This window comes from Hippoglossus hippoglossus, chromosome 17 (genome assembly GCF_009819705.1).
Source record: "Hippoglossus hippoglossus isolate fHipHip1 chromosome 17, fHipHip1.pri, whole genome shotgun sequence".
NCBI lineage: Eukaryota > Metazoa > Chordata > Actinopteri > Pleuronectiformes > Pleuronectidae > Hippoglossus > Hippoglossus hippoglossus.
Window position 1 is genome coordinate 8,328,761 of NC_047167.1, and position 18,641 is coordinate 8,347,401.

An 18,641-nucleotide genomic window follows, 5' to 3' on the forward strand; every position below is an offset into this window, starting at 1 on the left:
TACGTCATAATTTTTTTATCACATATTTAATAGAATAGCTTATATGTTATTTCCTTGCACTCCAGCAATTTAATACTGCACTGACATAGAAAATGGGGGATTAACGAGAAGCAGATTAAAAAAAGAATGGTCAAAATTAAAGCAGCAGACACTAAATCATCCTGAAAGTTCTTCTCTGGTATGGGTCAAACTCCAAAAACATCAGATGATACAAAATTTCCCAAACTCAATAGCATCTTTCATTAGACCTTCCCTGACTGGTGCGTGCCCATGTCTTTCAGATTTGATGTCCCCAGTTTGTAAAACAGGTTTCTGCACCAAAGGTTTAGTCTCCAAGTCTCAAGTCAGACTTTACAAAGCTCCTCCTGTTCTAACATTGGAGTGTAAACTGATCTTCATATGTGAAATCGATGGAACCTCACAAACATTTTTTAAACTTCCATCATTTGCTGTATGTGCTGTGGTTGAAGAAGGCAGCAGTATTACTGGGATATTTACCGAGCGCATACAGAGCTCCATGACAGGGGCAGACACCGACTCCACATCGAGGAAAGTTGAGAGACGCAACAGCAGCCCAATGCTTGGTCACTGGGTCATATCTCTCTGTGCAGTCGAAAATCATTGAATCTTTCTCCCCTGGTAAAAAAAACACTGCGTTAGACTGATCATCATGCAGGACGTTTGAATTTTTTGTTACACACACAATGCACAATCTCAGCTCGCTCACCTCCCACCACGTAGATCATACCCTCCATGACTGCAACCCCGAGGCCACTGCGGGCCTGATGCAGGGATGACACAGTGGTCCAGTACTGGTTGAAGGTGTCGAAGCGCTCCACGCAGCTCAACGCCCGGCTGTCACTCCAGCGGCCGCCTTGCAACCGAGTGTAACCTCCTAAGAAAACAAGGATGCAGATGGAATTTCTGACATTTGTTATTGTAAAAACTCAAAGGAATTTTTTTCTACATTCACCACACTTCATGTTTATGATGCTGAAAATGATTTAATACGGAACCTATGGCATAGAGGTATTTCCTGGCTTTTCTTCTGGGTCTCATCTTGGCTGGTTGAAGCTGACTGTACATCTTATTCTCTTTGGGAGACTTTGTGACTTCAGTGTATTCCTTTAACAGAGTCTGCAGTGCCACCCTCAGGCTAAAATCAGTAATACCTGTGTGGAGAGACAAAAGGGCAAACAGGGTTCACTGTGAGGGTTTGGTTCCAATATATTCTTTATGTTGTTTTCAATTCTAACACATTATATTGAACGTAGATATATATGGAATATGAAACCGGAATGTAAATTTTCACTCTATCTTACCCTCTATGTACTTGAACAGTCTCTGTGGGGAGAGCAGAGGGAAGCGGACTGGCTCCAGCACCTCCACTACATATTTTTTCCTCTTTGCCACATCTTGAAGAACCCAGTCCATGGCTGCGGTGAATACTTGGTACTCATCCTCAATCCTCAGCTCCTCACTTCGCAGCAGCCTGACCAACTGATCCTTCGACAGGCCCCTGAACTCATCAGTAACACAGACCTACAGGGAACAAAGCAGTCTGTAAGCATTAAACAAAAAAATTACATTGTGAGCTGAAGTGCTTTTACCAACATACATGGTGCAATGCAATTCTGATAAGATGCTGATGGTGTTTTACTGTGAAATAAGACCAGAAAATAACTAACTAACTAACTAACTAACTAACTAACTTTAATTTACTGGTAAACCATTTAGAAAGTTGAATACAGTGACCCTTCTGCGTCCATACCTCCAGGAAGTGAACATGAATGTAGTTCTCAGTAAACTCCAGCATGTCCATGCAGGCTATCTGCTCCAAGAACTGGAAGATGCCCACACAGTTGGACGGGTCCATGTGGCCCTTGAGAAACTCTCCACAGACAGACACCACCTCATTCAGCTGCAACATGTCTGCTGCAACCATGAGCTCCTGAACGTTCTCCACAGTCACGCTGATCACGCCTGACAAAAAAAAGAGAGTAAACATTTCCACTGAGAAAAATGGTACAAAACTAAACGGATTGTATTGAAGACAGTGGTGAAATGTCGGGACCGCTGCAGACCTGTGTATATGAAGTCCAGCAAAACCTCAAAGACTACAGTCTCCACACCGAGGATCTGCACCTCCTCTTTATCCGCCTCTCTCATCCCCCCAGAGAACAAGGCAGAGAAGTATGGGCTGCTGGCGGCGAGCACCAGCCGGTGGACCCTGAAGACCCGGCCGCCGACCTTCAGCCCCACGTCGCAGAAGTCAGTGCGGAGCCGCATTTTGTTCATCTGGGCCAGGATGAGTCTGGCGTAGCGGTCTGAGGCCAGCAGAGCCTGCTCCAATCCCTGGGTTGCCATGGCAGCTGCAGCATCACCAATACCACAACCACCACCACCACCACCACCACCAGGGGATGTTGACAAAGAGACGGAGGACATAGCAGCTGGGGCCGGGACAGTGTTACCATGGAGACCAGGATCCCAAAACCCTCCTCTCTAGAGATCCTCAGGCCACAGCAGCCCTGAAAGACACATGATCTGACCGCACAAACACAACAACACACACACAGAGTCAAAAACAACTGTTGTGTAACAACAACAAATCTCTGAAAGCAGTGCACCACACAGCTTCACGCGGTGTTTGACTCCACTGCCTCATGTTAAAAAAACACCGGAGCATTTCAATAAAACTTGCTGTCCTTCCTATTGTTACTGTGTTATCTGTAAAAACACACCCCCAGTAGCCGTTAGCCGGGCATGCTAGCAAACAGAGGGGTTTATATATTCAACAAAAACACGGTAGAACGACAACAAACAACTCGACAGCTCAGCCAACCCTCCCCCACACTCCCACCTCACTGATAACCACAAAGACTTGTGCACAGAAACACCTAATGCTACATTGTTTTAGCTGCAACTTACCCATAAGTTTGCCGATGAGGATGGAGGCAACTTCCGCTGCCCTGCAGAGTGTCAATCCTCTTCTCTGACTCGACTACTCAGGCCTGGCAGCTTTCACCTCCAGTCATAACTAATCAATACCAGTGAATATAACATATTCTGTGAACTCCTATGGTTAAAGGTCTGGTTTTCTGTTTTTGGGAAACACTTTTTTATTTAATAATCATACTTGATGAGTTTTATTTTTGTTATTTTATGTTATTATAAGCTTTTTTTGTGGGAATACACGCTGAGCTTTGACACCAGGTGGCAGTCTTGGCCCGAACAAGCAGCCAAACATATGTAAGTCCCTGACAAGAAAGCCCAGAAAGCTCCCATGTGAATGATCATAGTATTTTTACCATGTCAGCCCCCAGCACAAAGGTAATTTTAGATGGAGCTATCCTCCAGCATGTTGGCTGCAAAGACTTCCACCGGAGGCCTTGACCGAGCCAACCAGACCAGAGTATACTCTTAGACAGTGGGTTGTCCAGGTTCTGTTTAATCAGTAGCTTTGTATCAAATTAGTTTAAATATTATGTTGGAAGCCTGTGATTATGTTTCAGAGCTGGAGCACTGACCAGGGCTCATTAAACCAGTCTGTTCCTCTTGTACCGAGGTGAAGTAAAAAGAGGCCGGCCTCTGACCGGCACTCTAAAATATCTGGGTTAATAACTGTAACGTCCAGTAAGATCATCTGTCACACACTTGAAATTCAAGTCCTGTAACATCTGTCACAAGACTTTTATTTGCTGCCAATTCAATGTGTCACACAACGTGCTGTTGTGCTAATGTTTGAGATGATCCTGGGGCTAACCTGGCCACCATCTGAGATACACAATTTGCTTGGGTCTCCCTCTCATTGGTCTGTATTATTAAGTGTGTCTTATTTCCCTAAAGGGCATCTAGTATGACCATTATCTCAGCTGGACAATTAGCTTATTGCACACAACTTAAATGGCCTCTTATTAATCCAATATGAGGCAGAGCTGACCCTCTGGACTCAGCTTTAAAAATGCATGCTCCTTATCACAGTAATGTTTCCCGTCTTTGCAGCAAATATCAAATACTAACTTAAAATAATAAACCTTATCTCAGTACTTTTCTTAACAATGGTACAATGTGCTTAACAAGAAGAAGAAAACCCAACAAAACTAAAAACCAGACAAAGCAGTTGACTGAAAGGACATTGGCCACACAAGAGATAAAGCAGTAAAATGAATACAACAAAAATAAAAACAAATAAAAACAGTATGAATAAATAGAAATCAAATAATTCCAAAAGCTTTTAGAAAGAGAAAAGAGGTTCTAAGAAGAGATTTGAAAGAAGCTAGAGTGGAAGAGTTTTTACTTGTTTATCCTAGAGCAGAAAACAAAACAATGATGGCACCCTGCAAACCAGTTAACAATTTGTAACTATCAAATATAAAAAAGAAAATATATTGAGGGCAACACTACTGAGTGTAGTGCTGAGAGTTTGGCATTTCTTATTTTTTTGCGATACTTCAACATATAAGCTTTTGCCACTTATAATTATATCTTTTTGAATCCAATATCTACACTTTTATAAGAAAAGCAAAGGTTTTCGTCCTCAAATGCCTTTTTCTCACACAATTACTTTCCACGCCAAGCTGAGATGTGTGTTTGTCACATTATGTATTTTTAGCAGTCGTGAGCTGTTCAGGGCTCCTTTGCAATTCAAGAGCATCATTGGCATTTCATTGAAGTGTGACAACAGCCTCTATTCAATGAACGGATGACACACGCTGCTGAGGAACATACATGTTCTCTGTGATTTCAGCTTGGTCATATATGTTCATCAGACGGTGGTTAAAAAAAACAGATAACAACTTTTAAGCAGAAGTCTTAATTTATCCAATGTTTAATTATTAGCAACTTCTGCTAAATACATTACATTAGTTACAGTCTCCCCATGTGTTATTTCTAGTGTAAGATCTTAATATGTTGGATTTGCAATATGAAAGTGTGTCTTTTTCTTTGTCTTTTGTTCCTAATGCTGCTGCCTGGACAGGTGCCACTTGTAAAACAGGTTTGAATAAGTAGGTGAGGTTTCTAAATGAACTTGAATGTCGTGACACAGACTTCATTTGGTGAAAATGGTTCTGTTACAGTGTGATTATGCCTTTTTTTTGTTGCTGTCATGCACATCTGTGGTCCCTCATTTTTCTCTCTCCATGTTTTTGCTTGTCAAGAGCACGATAATTATTTTTCACTGATCATCAAATCTCTCCTTTCCGGTGATGGCAAGCAGGGTGTTTTCCTTGCTCGCAGACTCTCTCCATGTAGTGGGAGAAAAAGTAAATAGTGCGAGGGTCATCCTATGGAAAGTGGTCGCTGCCGTAATTACCGTTCTGTTTTAAGTGTAGGGTAGAGTCAGACTTTTTTTCATCGGGGCTCTTTCCTCTGGCCAGACATCGCTTTCACCAGGAAAGAAAAACATCATGAGACAGAACTGACAGCTTGAGGGTTCCTGTGGGAGTTGGTGGAGTTCAGAGTTTGCTGGCGCTTTAATTTGCTTTAAATCATACAAGATAATGCAAAACAAATAATTCAAACACTCTGTGAGACTAGATTTTACCATTGTTTCCATAGCCTTGCACTGTAGAACTCTGAGGGTATTTTATTTTGTCTTAATAACACATTTTCCTTCTTTTTGCACATTGTTGACGTCTTTTCTGATATAACCAGATGAGGCCCTAGTCCTCACCTGACAGGACTTGTAACCTGTGCTTATCTTGGCTGAGTGCCCCCCCCTGCAGTGTACATACAGTGTAATGCTTTCAGACTGAGCTGGTTTCTGATTTGAACTCTGAAGCCTCCTTGCCATCTGCCCTGCAGCCAGTATCTGTCAGTCCTGTGCCACATGGGTTTGCTGGCCATATGCCATCTATTTGGGAGTTGAACTTCTGAAACGAGACAGAGTGCTCGAGAGACACGGAGGTCTAGAAGCAGTAATAGAAGCACGACATATTATGGTGTGTCTTTGGTTCTCTTAAGAGGAAATCATGCACACTGTTGGGCGTTTATCCAAAGTGGCACTGTCCTACTGCTCTACCTGTTGGAATCATTTTCCATTCGTGCCTAGAAACTGGTGTCTGCAAGTCTGATTTGGTCGAGGTTCTGGCCTGGCATTGTCTCCTGAATGGTTTGTCATCAAATAGTAGTATGTCATCCCCTTATACAAGAGCTGGCTCAGTTTCACCTCAGCCTTGGCTTGGCTATAGGACCCTTTCTGTGTGGAGTTTGTATGTTCTCTCTCTGTGTTTTCTTTGTCTTCCTCCAAGACCAGCAACCCACAAGGGTAAGATAAGCCATATAGATAATGGATGGATGGATTTTAGTCGATTTAAAAATACAACTTGCAAGATGCAACTCGAATAATGACTGCACCTTATCATAATTCACAAAAGAAAGAAACCTCAGACATGATTCAATTGGGCCACCGAGGGACATATGACCTAACGTCCCCCAGGGACTTAATTATTATCCTAAATATTTTGTCTTGGTGTACAATATTCATTGTAGCAGCACAGCAAAGAAAAGGGGATCATGTAAAACTTTGTCAACACCATTCTCTGTCTGAAACTTGTCTGATGAGTTTAACATTTGCTATCTCCCCCCAGGCTTGTAAAAAAAAAAAAGTCCCAGGATACTTTTGTAGCTTTTAAATACCTTCAAGGGATACGTTGTAAGATAAATAGATAAATTCATGCATTTATAAAAAAAAACACACAGAACACACAGACACGTGCTTTGTTTGGTTTTTTACTTCTGGTCAAGTGAGAGAGAGAGAGAGAGAGAGGCTTCTTCTGCAAAACTCTGGGAGACGTGTTTAATGGCTCAGTCCGGAGGAGAGATGCTGCTTGGCAGGAAACACAGTCTTGCCCTCAGCCTATAAAGCAGCTATAATGTGAGCCACCAGTAAAAGAGCCAGGGAGAGAAAAAATGTCTCCCTTATCGATTCTGCCTCCGACATAGCAACTGGCCGCGGATTGGCTGGAGCGCGGCACGTTCCCGGGCGCCCATTGGCCGAGCGCGTAGCGTGGAGACGGCGGTGGCGGACGGAGACAGAGGGGAAGAAGAGACGCGATTGGCTGCGGCAGAAACTGAAAGCGAAAACCTGTGCGTGTGTGTGAGACAATTCGTGGAGTGAGTGAGTGTGTGTGTGCGCGTGTATGTGCGAGACAATTCATGGAGTAAGTGTGTGTGTGTGTGCAGGACAGTTCATGGACTTTGTGTGTGTGCGGGACAGTTCATGGACTGTGTGTGTGTGTGCGAGATATTTCATGGAGTGTGTGCGTGTGTGTGTGTGTGTGAGAGAGAGACAATTCATGGAGTGTGTGCGTGCGTGTGTGTAAGACAATTCATGGAGTGAGTGTGTGTGTTTTAGGCGTGACTCTAAAGGTAATTCGTCCTGCCTCCCCCTTCCTCCTCCTCCTCCTCCTCCTCCTCCCAGCAGCAGCAGCAGCCAGGACTTATTTAAATGGAGAACCATAAAGCTAAATTACTATGAATTTAAACGAGCAAGCTCCACGAATGAGGCCTGTTGGCAGGGAGAGAGAAGGGGGGGGGAGGAAAGAAAGAGTAAGAAAAAGAGAGAGAGAGGGGGGGCGGTTACATAGATTAAAAGTCAATACTCGAGGAGTTAGAGGGAAACTAAGAGTTAGCATTGTTGGCTAAAGTGCTGTAATAGCAAATAGCTGTGGGGGTTTAGCCAGGTGGAGGAGTGTGGAGGAAATGTAGGAAAAGCCCAGGTTGACCTTCTCCAGCCTTCATTTTCTTTTATATCCTGTGCAGGAGTTGGCGTACATGCACTTCTCTTTCCTCTCCCTCCTCTTTTCCTGTCTATGTGTCTGCCCCATACACACACTTTCTCTACCCACTCTCTCCTTGCCTTTTTTTTTATTCTTTTTTTTTTGCAGAGCTGAGGGGTGACTTAGGTACAGCCTGTCCTGTGTGTCTATATCTCCCCTGCATCTGGTCCGTCCTGAGCAGGAGCGCACGCACGCATGTTGCCCTGTCCTGTCCTGTCCTGTCCTGTCCACCAGCTTCCTGTGCTGACACAGGTAAGAGGGAGTAATCCGCGGCCTGGAACTGAGACTCTCCCCCAGTACATCCCTGCCCTCTGCACCTCATTAATCCCCTACCTAAAGCAGTTATGTGATGGTTGGAAGAGGCCACCTGTTGCTGTGGTCACGGATGGGCCGATGGTGGTGTTACCCTGGGTCATCTTCATTATTATCGTAATCAGTGCCCACTGAGTGCCAAAGTTTGTAGATGGAGCTGGAACACATTCATTCAATTACCAATAGCCGTGTTGAATGTGCAATAAAAGTTCTGGAGACAAAACTCAAGTTGCTCTGGAGCTGGCTGGTATCAGATGTTTACAGTTGGGCTGCATTCCTTTCACAGGAGCGTGAAAAAAATATTGCATGTTCCCAGCAAAGTAGGTTTCACACTGCCAACGGCGTGCCAGGCCGAGCAGGGGAAAGGGCCTGCACATATCCTGCTATTGTCTTTATCGCTTCCTTTCTCTTCCATCTGTCCTCGCTGTGTCCTCCAGTACCCTCGCTGCCTCCTCTCTTACCCTGAGAATAAGCTCATCAGAGAACAATGTTTTTTGTAGAGATGATGCCTTTTTAGAAAACTAGTTTGACTTTCTGTGCCTTGTATTTGGTTATTCTCTCTACGCATGTAATAAAAATGGAAATCTTACTTGTAAAAAACTAGAATGGCACTAAGTAGAGAGTGTACCTTTGCCAAGGCCCAACAGTCTCCTTAAATTCAGTCAAGCTGCACCAGATTGAACACACTCATAGAAAACAGTTCCCAAAATGTGCCAGATTTTTTTCCCCGTCAAGATGCATGAATTATTCCCAAGGAAAACAGTGGAAATGTCGAGAAATGTCTTGTAATGTTGAAGAAAGTGGAAACAAATTCCTGGATTCTGGATCAGCTCCAAATTCTCCAAAATTCCTGAAAATGAGCCCAGTAGTTTGAGCGTAATCATGGAACTAACAAATTAGGTTTATCCCTAATAAAACTACATATAAATTCACTAGGTCCAAATTTTCATTTCGATTTTCACCAAATTAGCTTTGTTTTGTGAACGTTAGTTAGCTAAATCATAAATTATTCCCAACGAAAATACTGAAAACCACTCTATCTGAAGAATAAAAGTAAAAAAGAATCCTGGATTCGCACTTTATTTTTCATGCAGTCTTGCAGTTGTCGCGTATTGCTGCCAACTAAAGACAGACAAAAGACCAACAAACAAGCGCAGATGAAATCATAACGTCCTTGGTGCAGGTAAAAGTAACTAAAAGAGCTTCTAAAATCCTTGACAGGGCAATCGTAAATGATTAGAAAGTGCCACTTTGGTTTAAGCACTTGACTGTGAAAAAAAACCCAACAGATGATGTAAGTTGACAAAACCCTCATCAGTTTATTGTCTTTCAGCAAGAAAAAAGGTCAGGATCTCACATTGCTTAGCTTCACCCGAGGAGTTTCCTCAATCCCCCAGTGGAGTTATATTTTCATAAAGAGGCTTAATCACCCTCCTTCCATAAACCAGCCTCAGAAATACATTTTACAGTTTCTCTGTACAGAGTATCTATTGTCCTCAAACTTGAAAAATGTGCCAAGTTCAACATGGATTCCTTTCCTCTTAAGCTATGTAGGCTGCATGTCATGTAAAAACATTCATAGCTTGAGCAATGCCACAGTTCAAGTAATGGAGGCAGGACACGTCCGGACCTCTGGCAGTTCACACAAACATCGGAGGCCACATCACACTGACACCACCAAAGAGAGTGCATTTTTTTGTGTGGCAAATGTCAACCTCTCATAACAGCATTACCTTCACCACCATCATCATCGTCATACATTGCAACAATAGAAATACTGTTGGATTGCACTTTCTTCAAGCTTTCATCTTGTGGCATATTTATAGAAAAAATATATATAGAATACAAAAAGCTTATACTTCTTTGAGTAACAGAATATATCATACAGTACTTCAGATTATGTTTTGATCAGCACATCAGCAGGTGTACATAAATTGCCCTCCCCTCGCCCAAATGCATTTTACCGGACTAAAACAGGGATGTAGATTTGCTCACTATTAAGTGCTTTGGTCAATGGATATAACATTGAGTATGCTCTTACAATGGTATTCTACAGGATGTTAATGCTACATAATTATCCACTGTATATGAATGTCTATTAAGAAAGGGGCCAATTGTCAAGGTGTCCCATGACGTTTCACATATTCACATCTGGCATTTATCCAATAATTGTCGGTCCACCATGACGGAATCAGCCTGTTTACATCCCCATCTACTCCTCTCACAAAAAGTAGTCGTAACCTAATATATATCCAACGGACTGGTCAGATTTTCACAACTGAATTCGTTTGAACTATGCAAAAGGACATCTCTTGCAACATCAACTCGAGCTGTAAAAAGTTGAAGTCAAACAAAGGTGCAGCACCTGACGTTAGTGAGCAATTTTCTGGTCGTCAAACATCCCCACTAAAGGTGTCCACTAAACAAACGGCAATAAATGAAGTACAAATTTATTTTTTCTTGAAAGCTTAAACAGTCTCTTTGAAAACAAAAAGAAAAAGAAAAGTTCAAGCTGACATTCAAGTTCCGGTCCCACTTCAATCTGTGAAATCTCATTCACAAAAACCGATGGAATCACTGTAGTGCAAAATGTTACACAATGCACCTCGATGCAGTCGTTCTCGCAGGATACAGTAAACATGTCCTTTTGTCTCTCCCTCCGTTGGATTACATTTCTGGAGCTGCAGGTGGGAGCCCCGATGTGTGTTTTGGAGTTTGTAAGAGTTTGCGTTCCTCTATATGTGGAGAAGGCGTGGCTGCGGCTTTGGCGTGCACTGGATGTGACAGCCGAACGTCCAGGGCGTCATTGTGTTGCGCTAAAGAGTGCAGGCGATAGTGCAGGACAAGGTCTTTCAGTGAGCAGTGGACGTCGTAGGGCTCAGCAAAGCCGTATCCGTGCGGTGTGCTGTAGATCATGCAATGCTTCACTTCTTCATTCACACTAAAATAAATAGAAAAGAAAAGATCCTGTCAATGAGTTGTCACACAGTTTCACCATCTTTTAATATTCATCTTCATCCATTCTTTATTCCATTAGGATACTCACACAACGGAGCAGGCGTAGCATCCCTGTTTGCTGCTCTCACGGATCAGGAACGTTCCGCAAGCTTTGCTTTGAAGCATCTCCTCTGCCTGCGTCCGACTCATTTCACCAACGAACCAATTTGTCTCCTCCTGATGTGGCAAGTTCTTCTCATCTCCCTTCAACACGTAGGTGCTGCAACAACAAAAATCACACGTTAACACCCCTGCTACAATTCTGCATTTCATGTAGAGGTTATTCATCTCATTCTTCAATGTTGATTCTAGATGCAAAATGCTTGGTACGTACTCATCGAGGCTGTCGCTCTGTATCCCCAGCCAGTCGTTTATGCGTTTCTGCCGTACGCCTTTGTGATTAAGCCAGCTGCAATGCAAAGAGTAGAAGAAGAATGCTTAATTCTAACATGAAATGATTACAGTACATTTCTTCCCTTAATTTGCTTTAAGTGATATACCACGGAGACGACAAACAATACTGTGCCGCTGCTTACTTGAGGTACTGGTCTCTGATGTTGCGTAGCTGGATAAGGTCAGGTCGCAAGCTGTTCATCTTCCTGTCTGTCTCTCTGTAGTCCTCCACCTGTGTTCTCAAGTCGTCCTCCAAGTGGATTTTGCTGTCGTAGATCTCCCCGAGACGACACTTGAGCTTCTCATAATTAATCAGAAAGCTAGAGAAGGGAAAGTGAAGGTCACGATGGGCAGAGTTCAAGGTTTACATTACATTCTACATTAAACTCCACGTGGAGACATATTTGTTGGACCATGACGTAGTGACGTACCTCTCCAGATCCGTGTCAGCTCCGTCGGACGGATTGTTCCTTTCAAACTCCTCTCCGTAACGCTCCTGTTCACGACACTGCTCCTCGAAGATCAGCATTGTCTCGTTAAAGGCCTCAATTGCGGTGCGCTTCATCTGGATTTCCTGCATTACAGTGAATACATCCTTTGAGAAAAAACAAGGGAAACCAATAACTAACAATAATTCTACTTTGTTTAGAAATGTGAGATTAGCAAAGTGAATTTGAAAGTTAGTTTCTACCTGTGAGGTCTTGGTGAAGGCCTCGTAAAGACAATCAAACTCCCTTGTCTTCTCTTGATACTGACAGTGAACCTCCTTCAGCTTTCTCCCAGCAACGTCGACATTGTCTTCTTTCACCTAGTGTAAAAAAGAAAAAAATCCCCTTTACTAAACAAGTACAATTCATAATCTACTGGATTAAAAACCTCTTATCTTCAGATATCAAACCAGTTTGCAGACTGACCAACGTTATTACTGGAAAAAGATGAATAATAATGGTCGGAACTAACCTGCTGGAAACGGGACACAGGATGGGTGAGCATCAGATCCAGTGTGGCGTTGTATTCCACCAGTGGATGGTGCTGATAGTGCCAGATGAGCTCCACCACGGAAGTGAACGTGAGGGGGTCCGAGAAGCCGTATTTCCCATCATTGTGGTAAATTTTGATCAGCTTGTTGTGCCCGTCTTTCCTGTGAAACAGCACATCCCACAATTAGATCATTGGCTTAAATTCTAAGTTTTGATTACATTTGCGACAGCTCAACAGCAGCTCTCTTTTCCTTCTGCTCACCGTAACGTCAGCGTGAAGTCTCCCTGCAGCTTTGTGGATGCGTCACGCACCATAAAGGAGCCGTCAGGCGTGTCTCTGAGTTTCTCATTTACCTCATCCCTGAGGGAGAATCAGTTAACAGTTTACGGATCTGACATACCAGTGTGTTTAACAACCAAACAGCATGTACTTATTAGACTGTAAGAACGACAGCATATTTGATAAGGTGCTTCAGTTGGTTACCTGGATATGTCTCCCCAGTACCATTCAGCGTCCTGTAGCAAATACGCAGGTGGTGAAAGGCAGTTGTTGTTCATGGTGGAAGACACTGGCTTTGTTGACCTGGGAGGCAGAGCTGCAGGCAAGAACGAAATACAAAGGATCAGGACGATAGCTTCTTATCAAGTTTAGTGCTGTAAACATGACCCATTCAGTTTTATAACTGCTATGAGATAAAACCAGTGTTCGTGGTTTGCCCCCCCCCCCCCCTCCCATCCCCACCACAACAGATGCACACACTCTCTCTGTCACACCTCGGCTGTAAGGAGCCTGTCAAGATCTGAGGACAAGCCCAGACATGTTACCATGAGGTGTCACATGCCATATCATTACCAAGATCTTAAATGTGGTCAGCACTGAAAAAGGAAATGTTACTCCTCATTAATGAGCCCAATCAGTCAACAACTGTGAAACATGTTTTCTTGTAATTTTCCAAATATCCTCATTATAAAGGCATCCAATTGGCCTGGGGCAAAGTTGTTTTAAGTCCAGTTCCTAAACTTTGGCAGTGCCCCGGATCGCACGTGAAGCATTAAATAGACCATAAATTGTATTTTGAGCCTCGTGGACCACCCCTCCCATCCTGTGATCATCGCACGCTTACAGATCCTCATAAGTTTTCCATCAGCCTCCAAGGAGAAAAAATAATAATCTGAAGTCTGGCCCGGACTACTAAGCGTTTTCCCTAAAAATGAAAAAGGAAGGCAAACCGCATCAAGAGGAGGTGAAGGGCGATATATTTCACTGCAGGACAAAAGTGCCTTTCATGAGGCAGTTGGGGAAAATACAAGAGCACCCTCAGAGAGGAGAAAATGTGGGTTTCTCCCACCATCCGCTCTCCCCTTTTTCTGACCTTAAAATAAACAAAAGGCAGGTGCAGCAGCACAGTGGCAGGCACAAAAACGAAAAGCTGCGGTTCCTGAGCTCAGCAAAATTAAATCTGCACACCTTCCCCTTTCTGTCGGCTGCCAAGAAAACTCCACTGGCTTCCAAAAGCCACATGCACACACCAGTATAGACAAGAGCCACGTAATTAAAGTGAGAAATAATAATAATTATATTTATAGGCTATATTTTTTTCCTGATCCCATATATTAATTGTGCAAGATGACTACAGTTGATTAAATACAATAGAAAATGAACTTAAAATGGATACTGAGCCTGGGAAGGTTTAGGGGATAGTAATGTTTAGAGATGATCCTCGAATTTGGTTATAAAAATGTAACATTTATTTGTTACACATTTCAAACTACATTGTAATCCATTACATAATAAATATAGATAATCGGTTATATAAGTAATCAGTTACAATGTAGTTTGTTTGTATATATATATATATATATTTACACATATATCATAATATTGTTATGATGGGTCAGTAGTATTCACTCCAGTTCATGTTGTATTGCATTTAACAAATATCTTTAATAATACAATGAATGTACAGGAGTGAAAGTTGTGGTGCAAATAGCAACAGTCAAATAAATGTATCCAGACAGTTGTTCAGACCAAGACATGACAGGCCCGCATCACACAGTGTAATAGACAGTAGGAACAATGTAATAAGGCCCAGGTCGAATGACAGATGTAGATTTAAAAAGCGTCGGTGAAGTGAAGTCATGAGACGAGCTGTCTGTCTGTCTGTCTGTGTCTGTCTGTCCGCTCGCCTCTAGCCTACTTTCGGAGCTAGCAGCACAAATTAAGCACGGCTGGCTGCAGGAGGAGAACAAAGCGCTCGTTTCATGCGGCGCTCATTAACGCAGCCTCGGCTCTATCCGCTCCTAAACGCCGCCATTCTCCCTCCCGCGGACGCCGCCGCCGCCGCCGCTGCCCCCGCGAGGAGCCGCGGAGCCGCCGCGTGTTCCCGTGGAAGTTTGTCACAAGCGCCGGGACAAAAGAAAACGGAGCCGCTGCGCCTGGCTCCACAGAAAGGTATTACGTAATTGCAAAGTGAATTGCGCTATGCATGCCTGGGCAATGCCAGCGGGGGAGCGCAGCGCCTCTCTCCATTAGAGCGTCTCCACCAGCGCCGACACGACATTTGTCAGGTGTCAACTTTGCCACAGGACACCGCAGGACACGGGCAGCAGCGGAAAAAAAAAAGCAAACAGCGTCATGAGACAAAACCGAATAAGACGGTTCCCGACCCCCCGCAGTTCAGACAATGGCTGCTTTTAACCCTAAACTTACCTGGTGGCGCTTGATCCATTTCGATGTAGAATAAACCTTCGGGAGGATAAACCATTCCTGTTTCACGCGAGTAGTCCAGGGTGCTGCTGTTGTCTCCGAGCACAATAGAGAGATAAACAACAACAAACGGGTGCACGTTGTGTTTAATGACCGATTCGGGCTACTTCAGTGCATTCGCAGGCACCGCGTCCGACATAGATGTGGACAGAGAGAAAACTCCTTCGATCGCAAGTCCATTAAAAAATCCCGGCGTCCAAATGTGTTCCTCAACATAGTCGGTCTAAGAGGGGATTCTGTTAAATCTTCGGAGGCGCAGATTGTCCATGTCTTCTTCTTCTTCTTCTCCTGTGTCTGTGCGCGTCAGCCCGACTTTACCTCATCTCGGAAATGGTGCGACTTTAAAGGGCTGTAAGTAACATCATCTAGGCCCAGTCCATTCTGATGCCACAGGGGGGGGGGGGGGTTCTTTTCTTCGTAGAATTCTATATCACGTTAAGAAAACCCAGCCAAGCTTCTGTTACACAGTTAAACAACAGGAAAACCCTCAGTGAGTCGGATCCTCAGACGAATAGTTTATTTGGTGAATTTAATTTGCACATGTGTTGCTTATCACACATCAGCAAACCCCTAGATTCGAATGGTACATCCCAGACCGTTTCATTCAGCTCTCCTCCGACTGCACTGTAACAGCTGAAAAATTCCTTGCAGGGCATGAATGGAAAGGAAAAACCTACTTTATTAACTTGAATCCTAAAAAATAAATATTATCTCACTTGTACCTTCATACGTTTTTTTTTAGATTTCAAACAAATGGGCAACACAACATGTTTCTGCAACCCCCCCACCCCCCCTCCCCCAGCTGTGCTCTAATTTACTGGTGAGAGAACAGGTTGGAATAGATGACATCATGCTTCATGTTTTATGATAATGAATCCGTGTTCAGGTGTCTGGCACCCAGACAGCACCAGGCTCAGACCCTTTTGTGCAAGAGGCGACAGAGTAGCCTGCCGGGTTGGCAAGTGTGCATTATATTCCCGTCGAGCTTGTCAAACATGTTCGGCAACAAAAATGCCATCTTGACTGTCACCGCTAATTATTGCTGCCGTGAGATCATTCTGCTGAAGACACAATAGGTTCAAGCAGGTGTGTGTACACCTGCACACATCAGTGGCTTGCAAATGAATGTAGCGCATATAGAGAAGTGATTATTGAATGATAAGACAATTTGCCGTTTCAGTCTCATTGCCCTGGAGATGACCCGAGTTTTAGCATCACCATTACCTTATGTGCTTACGTTGGATGAATATGTGCATTGTGGCTCGTTCATGACACAGAATGACATTGTGCTGTAAATTTAAACAACCAGAGGCCCTTCCACCAGCTGACATCCATGGCTGCAGGGAGAGTGAAACAAGGCCTGCATGGTCAGAGGTCTGTGTCTGTTGGTGTCCAGGCGTTTATGGCCGGTCCCCTTTTGACCCAAGGACAGGGAGTCAGGGGAGGTAATTGCCTCCAGCATTCCTTTTTCCCATCAGTAAGATGATTCTTTCCTGTGTCCAGTCAGTGCCTTTGAAAAGCCCTTAAACTAACTGCCATGTTGGAGCATATTTAGGCAAGACGGCAGGCAACTGTTGCCTCGAAGACACACGCATAAGCTCCCACATGTGTGTTGGTAACTCACGGCAACAGTAAATGTATTTATTAGCCTTTTTAGAAAAGGAAATCAACGTTGGCAAGTCTCTTATAGACACCAGATCGGCAATTTGACAGGTATGTAATTGCATGGGTGTGCGCGCACATGGCCGGTTGTGCACTCACGTGTGTCTGTGTGCGTTTGTGGGTGCAGTGCATGAGCGTTTGCTCGTGTGCTGTCCATGCTTTCCTACTTTGAGAAAGCCTTGAGGCCTGTCACGGCATGTCACTTGGCTGCTGCCCAACCCTCCCCTCCCCCCTCCTCCCCTCAGTGTCAGAAGAGCACAGAATTTAACCCCCCTTTACTTTCTGGGCCTGACCTCTGTGACACATTTCACTACCACCAACCTCTTGAAACACAACAGCATCGTATCAGGGCTCCAGATATGTTAGTGGAGGTGTGTGTGTGTGTGGGGGGGGGGGGGGGGGGGGGGGGGGGTCTTTTGGCTTTGTGTCGGGGATATGTTGTCTCTGTCATCGGTATTAGGAAAAGCCAAAATATTTTATTCATATATTATTCATGTGTGTGTGTGTGTGTGCCCCATTTGTGCTGGGTGCGTGTAGTGGCCAGAGTGAGGCAGGCCGACTTTCAGGATAAGCCTTTAGGCTATGCACCCCAGATCCAGGCAGTCCTGATGGGATCAGTGAAGGCTAATCGTAAGATTAACAGGATAGGCTGATACTGCAAGCCTGCCAGCTGCCTGCTGGCTGATGTGACTCATCTTGATACCACCACCACAATATGCCGCTGGACTGTGGGAGTGCTGGGAAACTGTGCACAAGTTTGAAAATAATCAACAGATGTCCCTCTGTGCTAAATGCAGATAACAGTTAAACTTAAATTTTGTTACATTCAAATTTTTGACACTGATCTGCCAAGCAACTGAGCATATAGTATCTAATGCAACAAATGTTAAGCAGTGTAGGTGTTAGGGACACAGAGTTTAGGGTTTTTTCTGGTCTGGAGAGCAAATACAAATAAGTGATATAATAAATGGCAAAAAGGATGTTTTTGAGTCCTGGAGATTAGCAGGTCAGTGTGGCTCAGTGTTGTTCACCAACTCATTGGTGAAATTATGGAAAGAGCGTTAATCCACATATTTAAGAGTGTTAAATGTGGACATTATAGGCCTCCTGCTGTCATTCACTTAGCCACAATACCAACATTTGTAGAATCTGTCAAATAATCTCCTGGCTTCCTAGAGCAATGTTTGTTTGGACTTAAATCAATAACTGTGTCAAGGAATATTATTCATTGACTGTTTTCATGTTTCCTGTGTGGCGCGATGTAGGACACACTTTATCAGGATTTTGTTGTGTTTGTTGTCATTCAAGAAAAGACCCAAAGACACAACACAGAGAAACGATGTCAGGGATTAGTTCAGTTCACCGATGTGGGTATCTGTGTCACGGTCTTTGCACATCTCTCAAATCTTCAGTACTGTAGTGTGCTGCTATTCACGGCCATTGAAGGAATGCATAATGGTCTTGGCAGGGCATTCGACATTCACCATGGAGAGACTGTGGGGTTTCCCTGATCGCTCGCCAGAACCAGCACACAAAGCACGCACTAGTCCTGCCAGAGGCAACTCAACTGTGGGCAGAGTGTAGGGCGGCTATGGTCTGGCCCCCAGGACCCTGCCATTGTGGAAATGTAAGTGGGGACAGTGTCTGAACGGCTTGAGTTGGAGCAGAAAACTTTGGATGACCAAAACTATGAGCTTCAAATAGCTGGGCCCTGGGAAACATAGCTTGTTCTTTTAAGGAGGTCAA

The 18,641-nt window shown here is 44.0% G+C and overlaps 2 protein-coding genes across 4 annotated transcripts in view; both read right to left on the reverse strand.

The window, feature by feature from the left end:
• The window catches only part of ipp (intracisternal A particle-promoted polypeptide), a 31,604-nt gene extending 28,610 nt beyond the window's left edge, over nt 1–2,994 (reverse strand). For both annotated transcript variants that reach the window (XM_034613468.1, XM_034613467.1), the window contains exons 1-7: nt 2,932–2,994; nt 2,085–2,547; nt 1,772–1,983; nt 1,323–1,542; nt 1,017–1,172; nt 728–895; nt 499–636 (exon numbers count right to left, since the gene is read on the reverse strand). In XM_034613468.1, the coding sequence (XP_034469359.1) occupies nt 499–636; nt 728–895; nt 1,017–1,172; nt 1,323–1,542; nt 1,772–1,983; nt 2,085–2,448 (1,258 nt within the window). In that variant the 5' untranslated portion in view covers nt 2,449–2,547; nt 2,932–2,994. The remainder of the gene's footprint in view (nt 1–498; nt 637–727; nt 896–1,016; nt 1,173–1,322; nt 1,543–1,771; nt 1,984–2,084; nt 2,548–2,931) is intronic.
• Nucleotides 2,995–9,391: 6,397 nt separating this feature from the next.
• Nucleotides 9,392–15,559, reverse strand: LOC117778159 (phosphatidylinositol 3-kinase regulatory subunit gamma-like). Of its 2 annotated transcripts, none has more exons than XM_034613491.1 (10): nt 15,177–15,559; nt 12,951–13,062; nt 12,729–12,827; nt 12,447–12,627; nt 12,178–12,294; nt 11,918–12,060; nt 11,630–11,806; nt 11,428–11,502; nt 11,143–11,313; nt 9,392–11,037 (listed from the first exon to the last, which is right to left on the reverse strand). In XM_034613491.1, exons 1-10 carry the CDS (start codon nt 15,229–15,231, stop codon nt 10,764–10,766), a joined length of 1,404 nt encoding a protein of 467 aa, XP_034469382.1. In that variant the 5' UTR covers nt 15,232–15,559; the 3' UTR covers nt 9,392–10,763. The 2 variants fall into 2 exon arrangements, with proteins under 2 accessions (XP_034469382.1, XP_034469381.1); XM_034613490.1 differs by having other exon boundaries at nt 11,918–12,081; nt 15,177–15,551.
• Between the last annotated feature and the right edge of the window lie 3,082 nt (nt 15,560–18,641).